We start from the raw sequence: 6,427 nt of genomic DNA, 5'->3' as shown, positions 1-6,427 counted from the left end.
TTCTAAGCATTTTCAATTCTGCTGATTATTAATAATTTCCAGTAAAGTTATATCACCTACAGAGGATTTTTCTCTAATGTGAATAGCCTAGATTTTCTTAGACAGTGGCCAAGATGAATGTCAAGACTAACTGAGATTGTTTAAGCAGCTTCCCATCTTTGACTGTTTTTTCCTGCCTCTGAACTCCACACCCAGTACTTGTGTGAGTTCAGCAGAATCAAAGAAACTGAGCTGGATGAAAAATAGGGGAGAGGGGAGGTGCTAGGAAAGGTTATTTTCCAGAAGGATCAGTTTCACAGTTCACCTTCCAGCTGCACAACCAACCATGCCAGCTGGATGAAGTGAAGTCAGGAACTGAAGAGAGAAGGAGGTGACAGAGGCTGCCAAATCAGGCAGTGCTGACACTAGGGAAGCCCTGGTACCTCTTGAAGACCCCCCCCCAGCAGCAGCCCACTTAATTTGATGGGGCAGTATTTTGGTGATTTTCAATCTTTGATATATGCCATGTTCAGTAATTACTCAGCAGAACAGTACTCGGTTCACTCTTCCCTGAGCTGCATGGATTCCATGAGAGGACAGGGCAGTAAAACTCTATTTCTGCTAGAAGGGTAAACGTACTGAGCACAACTTGAGGGCAGATTCATCCATTTAGAAAGGCTGTTTTTGCAGTCATTCTTTAGAAAGGAGCTTACTTTAAAAAAGACACATACATGTAAATACTACTGGTAAAAACAGAGCCATGTTATATTTACATTTTTCAGTCATTCAAGGTCACTGACATTTCTTTCCTCAACCACCTGCTAGTACAGTTCCCTCCCTGCAAAGATGCTGCAAGTAATACCTGCAGATAAAGCCTGTAAGTATTCCTAGAGTCACAGAAGTTGTGGCTTTTAAAAAGTCTACAGCTTCATTATGTTAACTTTTTTTGTTGTTGCTCTTATGCAGATCTATGTATCTACTTCTCTTAGGCTGGAACAAAAAAGTTCCATTTCCAGTTCCATTTCATTCTAGCATTTCTCCAGATGTTTGCAAAAATTCAAATAGAAGCAGTGAATTCTTAATCAGAACAACATGCATATGCTGAACAAGACACACTGATATCATTAGCCTGATAATACTGAAAAACCCTCAGAACTGTAACTTCCCATGAGCATAAACTACTGGTATGATCCCAAACACTCATTTTTTTCTTAATTTTCCTCATAAAGGATCAATAGTTCACTGAAGTAACAGCACCTTATTAGCCTATCTTGAGACAGCGGTCTACCTGTATCTGAACTGCCTGATTTAGTTATTTTTCTGTTTGCACTCTCCAAACATATTAAAAATAAAATAGGAAACATTATATATATTGTTTCATATCAAAAGATATGAAAAGAATGATAAGCCATTGTCCACAGTCCTCGTGCTCATAAAATGAAGAAGTTACAGCCAATCTATGATTGAAGAAGGATGCATGATGAGATACAAGGTAAGACACAAATTTTCTTTCAGCAAATGGATTTATTGACAATTGACTATAACCATGTACAGCATCTATGCATCTCCCATTGGAAGAATATCCAGTGATAGAGCTAACGTTAGTGTGATACACAGCTTTACTCAATAATCCCACTGCATTTCTAACAACAAACAGTGGTGTACTCCACAATCATAAATGACCAAAAGCATCCAGGTGTCCAGAATAACAGAAATTTTAAATTCGTAACAAAAAATGAAACTTGATACTGCATTCCCTCAATTTTAATTCCATTTAACATGGTGTCTATTGCAGTGAATTTTAATCTGTACACTGACAACAGAGTTTGGCTCCTGATATTCATGAAAACTACAGCCTGTCAAAATGAAATCCCAAAGGATTTCTTGCTACTGACCCAAGAAACAAGACTTCAATTTTTTCTTTCTCCTTGGAAAAGACAAAGATTAAGGCAAATGATCTCTACACTCTCTCCCTCAGAACATAAAGTCTTTTCTCTCTATTCAGTTACTGAACTCCAACCAAAGGTACCAGTTACTATGGTATCTTTTGTAAACACTTGTTCATCTGAAAAAATGAAAAGAAAAAAAAAAAAAAGAGAGAAAACCCCCAAATTGCTTACTTGCAATTATGGCAATAAACAACTTGTAGTCACGAACACCTCGGGTCAGCAATGAATGCATGATATTGAGACAAATGTCTCCATAGTACACTAACACTTCCTTCAAGCCATTCAGTTCCACAAGAGTTCATCTGAGGTTGCACATTAAATTCAAAGGAACAGAAGTTGTATCAATGGTCTCAACAATTTACCAAACTCCATCTAAAACATCTGCATTTAAAGTGCAATCCTGATTTGGACCTCTTTAACTAGCTCATTTGTAGACCACACAGAGGGAATTATTAATGTAAACTAAACCACCATATTTTGTAATAACAGAACCACATTCTGTAAATATTTAGGAAATAGTCTGAGAAGTAGAGAGAAACTGACCATAAAATGATTAGCACTGCTCTGAAACCAAAAGCAAAATCCTAATTTTAAAAAAACCCAGAACAACCAAAAACCAAAACAACTCATTATATACTACTGCATAAGGGTTTAACTCTAGCATTACTCACTCAGCTACACAAAACACATAATCTAGATTAATACACAATTTTTTTTATTTCACAGTGAGGTACATAAAGCTTCTGCCTTTAGTAGGCTAAGGCTAGGAGAGAACTGCCTGTTAGGAAAAAGATTGTTTCACATTCCTGAAATATTCTCACCTATTACTGTTTCTGAAGTAAGGCACCAATGATTATTTATCCATCAATAGTTTACCTCTGCACCCACCCATTTAGAAATAAAAATGAATTATGTGAGGGTCAGTGATCTGCTGACCATCATGGACCCAGATAACTACAGCACACATTAATGTGTACAAGTACCAAGCAGTATTTATTCAAAAACAATTTTAAAATAGCTCATTTGTAAACATTCTACAAAAATCTGTTAGTTTTTACTTAGTGGTGTCAGCAATATATTCCTGTAGAACTAACCAGCTGCATTATTGTTTCTCGTTTACAGAAAAGTATAAAAGCACATTAATTGTGCACATTAAATTGCCTCACATTCGGTTTGAGTTGAAACGGCACAGCCTTCAAACTATTCAGCAAACACCCCTACATTTCCAGCCATCCAGACAACTCCCTGGTTGCAAACAGTCCAATGAAAAGATGACCCTCGATCCAAATTTTTGATTAGGAAGGGCTAGTGCCTTGGAAAGACCTGTTCAAAGCTCCTCACACAGGGCCAGGCCGCTCACTGGAACTTGTTCCCACCCTGCAGTCGGAGGAAGCCACCTGTAAAATAGCACACTTAAATTAACAGCTCTGAGTTTCCTTAAGGGAGGCGCTGGCTGCTGTTGGCAGTAGCTCCTGCCGTTTGCTCCTCGTGGCAAGGCACGGTTACCGCCTGTCAGGGTTAGTGACCATTCCTGACAAAACGGTGAGGAGCCGGCAGCAGTAACCCTGTCCCACAGGCAGCCTCAGCACCGGGCCGCAGTAAGGGCGGCTGAACGCAGCCACGGAGCCGCACCATCCCCTCGGAGGCCGCGACCCCTGGGCCCGCACCATCCCCTCGCAGAGCGGCGTCCGCCTTCCCCCGCCGCGCTGCCGCGGCTGCGGGGCCCCGGCGGGCTCAGTCGGTGAAGCGCTGCAGCAGGTGCTCATCGCCGTGCCGGCCGCTGCCGCTGTCCATGAAGCGCTCACAGGGGAACTCGATGAGGTCGGCCTCGCTGAGGGCGCAGGCGGCGCCGCCGCGGGGTGGCCGGTGGGACTGGAAGCCCGAGAAGTCGGCGGAGACTCCAGTGCCCATGGAGCGGAGCGGGCGGCGTGTGGAGTAGAGCTGCCGCACGTGGACCGGGGCCGCCTTCCGACGCCGACGGCCCAGCACCTTCTTGCGCAGCAGGCGGGCGGCCCAGGCGGCCAGAGCCGCCAGCAGCAGCAGCGCGTTCACCGCCAGCAGCACCAGCGTGAGCAGCTGCTGGTCGGGGCCGCGGGGCCCGCCCGCCGCCGCCGCGGTGCCGCCCTCGGGCAGGGTGACCAGCCCGGCGCAGTGGTCCCGCGGCGCCACCGGGCACACGCGGCCGCCCAGGACGCCCTCGACGCAGACGAGGTACGGGGTGTCCGGGCGGAGCTCCCGCAGCGTGGCCGCCGGCTCCCCGCGCTCCGGCAGGTACACGAAGCGCTGGAACTTGACGGCGGCGCCGAAGCGGTCGAAGAGGAGGCGGAATCGCGCCGGGCCCAGCAGGCGGGGGCTGCGGTGCGGCCGCACGGCCCAGCGTACCGTCACCCAGCTGGAGCCCACCGCCTCCACCGACAGGTTGTGCAGGAACAGCTTGTTGAAGTCGCACGGGTCGGACACCAGCGGCGGGAACCCGGCGGCACCGGCCCGTCGGGGCCACGCTGCTGCACTGGGCAGCGGTGCTGGCGTGGGGCTGGCGGCTATGGGCACCCCCATCATCAGGCGGGCGGTGGAGGCGGCCGGCGGTGACCCTGGGGGCAGCCTCGCTGCACTGTTGTTGCCACCAAGTCCCTCGGGGGATGGCGGGGAGGGAGAAGCACCATCGGGGCAGGGGCCGCCGTCCTGCGGCAGCGGCAGCTGGGCATCCTGCAGGTAGTCGAGGTACTTGCCGGCCAGGGCGGGTGGCAGGTGGCACTGCACGAAGACGGTGAGCAGGCGGCCCTGGGAGTGCCAGGCCGCCAGCCAGCGCTTGAGGCCGCGAAGGCGGCAGTCGCAGCTCCAGGCATTCCCCTCCAGCTCCAGGCGGTAGAGGGCCAAGCTGGAGGCGAAGAGCTCGCCGGGGAGCGTGGCCAGTGCGTTGTCCCGCAGGCTGAGCTCCCGCAAGCGGCCGAGGCGGCCGAAGGCGGCCGGGTGCAGGGCGGTCAGTGCATTGCGGCTCAGATCCAGTGCCTCCAGGCTGTCCAGAGGCTCCAGTAGTGTTGTAGGTAGGTGGCTCAGCAGGTTCCCCTCCAGGCGCAGCTCCTTCAGCGAGCCCAGGCCCCTGAAAGCATCCGGGGCCAGGTGAGACAGTCGGTTGCCGCTGAGTGAGAGCTTTGCCAAGCCGGGCAGGTGCTGGAAGAGCCCGCCTGTCAGCTGCCGCAGGCTGTTGCTGGCCAGCAGCAGGGTGTGAAGGGAGCGCAGCGGCCCAAAGATGTCTGGGTGGCGAAGGGAGCTCTGCTGGTTCCCTGAGAGGTCGAGGAAGCGCAATTTGGCCAGGCCAGTGAAGGCACCCCGACTCAGCCAGCGGATGCGGTTGGACTCCAAGTGCAGATAGAGTAAGTTTGGCAGCCCTGAGAAAGTGGAATCGCCCAGCGAGCCCAGCTCATTGCCATCCAGTCGCAGCTTGACAAGGCTGTCGAGGCCGGAGAAGGAGGCAGCGCTGAGGCGGCCGATCTCGTTGGCGTTCACGTAGAGGATGCGCAGCTTGGCCAGGGTGCTGAGCGTGCCGGGGGCCAGCGCTGGCAGCAGGTTGTTGCCCAAGTAAAGCTCCTCCAGCCGCTCCAGGCGCTCAAAGGCCTTGGGGTGCAGCGAGCGGATCCGGTTGTACTGCAGGTCCAGGCGCTGGAGCCCTGCCAGGCGGTGGAAGTCGAAGGCGGAGATGTTGGCGATGAAGTTGCCCCCGAGGCTGTAGGTGAGGATATCCTGCGGCTCGGCAGTCTTGGGCACGGAGCGCAGGCCCCGGTTGGTGCAGAGGAGGTGCTGGTGCTGCTGGCAGTCGCATGGCTCGGGGCAGATGGGCTCGGCCGCGGGCAGCAGCAGGAGGATGAGGGGGACGGAGCCCCAGAGCACCCGCGGCAGCACCATCAGGCGGACCCGGCGCGGCGCCCCCATCCCGGGACGAGCCGTGGGCTGCTTCCCCCGCCGGCTTTGTGTCTCTCCGGCATCCCCTCCGCCTCCTCCGCGGCTGCTAATGGGCCCCTCCTCTGCTCCGCGCCGGTCTGAGCTCCGCACCGGGCAGGCAGGCGCGGCGGCGGCGGCTGCAGGTCGCTGTGCGCGGCACCATGGGCTCGCCCGGGCCGGCCGCGAGCGCTGCCGGGGCCGCCGCCCGGCCTCTGCCGCCCCTCGCGGCCCACGGGCTGCGGGGCGGCGGTGGCGGAGCCGGCGCAGCCGCGGGGGGCGGGCGCGCTGCGGAGCGGAGCGGCTGCTCCGCCGGCTCTCCCAGGGACGGAGGGGACGGGCGGGGAGGGGACGGCAGGGGGGCGGCGGGCGGAGCGGGGAGCGGGAGAAAGACGAGCTCCGAAAGTTGCCGAGAAAACTCAGCGGAAATTCGTACTTCCCACACTGTGCCCTGGGGGACCGGAGGATCGGATGGAGCGGGGGAAAGGGAGGACGGCGCGGCTGGGGGGCGGGGGGAGGAAGCCCGCGGCCGGTCCTGGCTCGGCTCAGCCCCGGCAGCGAGC

At 53.9% G+C, this 6,427-nt stretch overlaps 1 protein-coding gene across 1 annotated transcript; it reads right to left on the bottom strand.

The window, feature by feature from the left end:
• Window positions 1-1,472: 1,472 nt before the first annotated feature.
• Window positions 1,473-6,110, bottom strand: TRIL (TLR4 interactor with leucine rich repeats). The gene has a single exon (XM_068207980.1). The coding sequence runs from the start codon at window positions 5,856-5,858 to the stop codon at window positions 3,663-3,665; it is 2,196 nt and encodes a 731-aa protein (XP_068064081.1). The 5' UTR covers window positions 5,859-6,110; the 3' UTR covers window positions 1,473-3,662.
• Window positions 6,111-6,427: the final 317 nt, after the last annotated feature.

The sequence above is a fragment of the Anomalospiza imberbis genome, chromosome 1 (genome assembly GCF_031753505.1).
Source record: "Anomalospiza imberbis isolate Cuckoo-Finch-1a 21T00152 chromosome 1, ASM3175350v1, whole genome shotgun sequence".
Lineage (NCBI taxonomy): Eukaryota > Metazoa > Chordata > Aves > Passeriformes > Viduidae > Anomalospiza > Anomalospiza imberbis.
This window is presented reverse-complemented; position numbering and strand designations above follow the sequence as displayed.

What these genes read in the sequence shown, in the direction of transcription:
- TRIL (XM_068207980.1), bottom strand. Translation starts at nt 5,858, where the DNA reads ATGGGGGCGCCGCGCCGGGTCCGCCTGATGGTGCTGCCGCGGGTGCTC.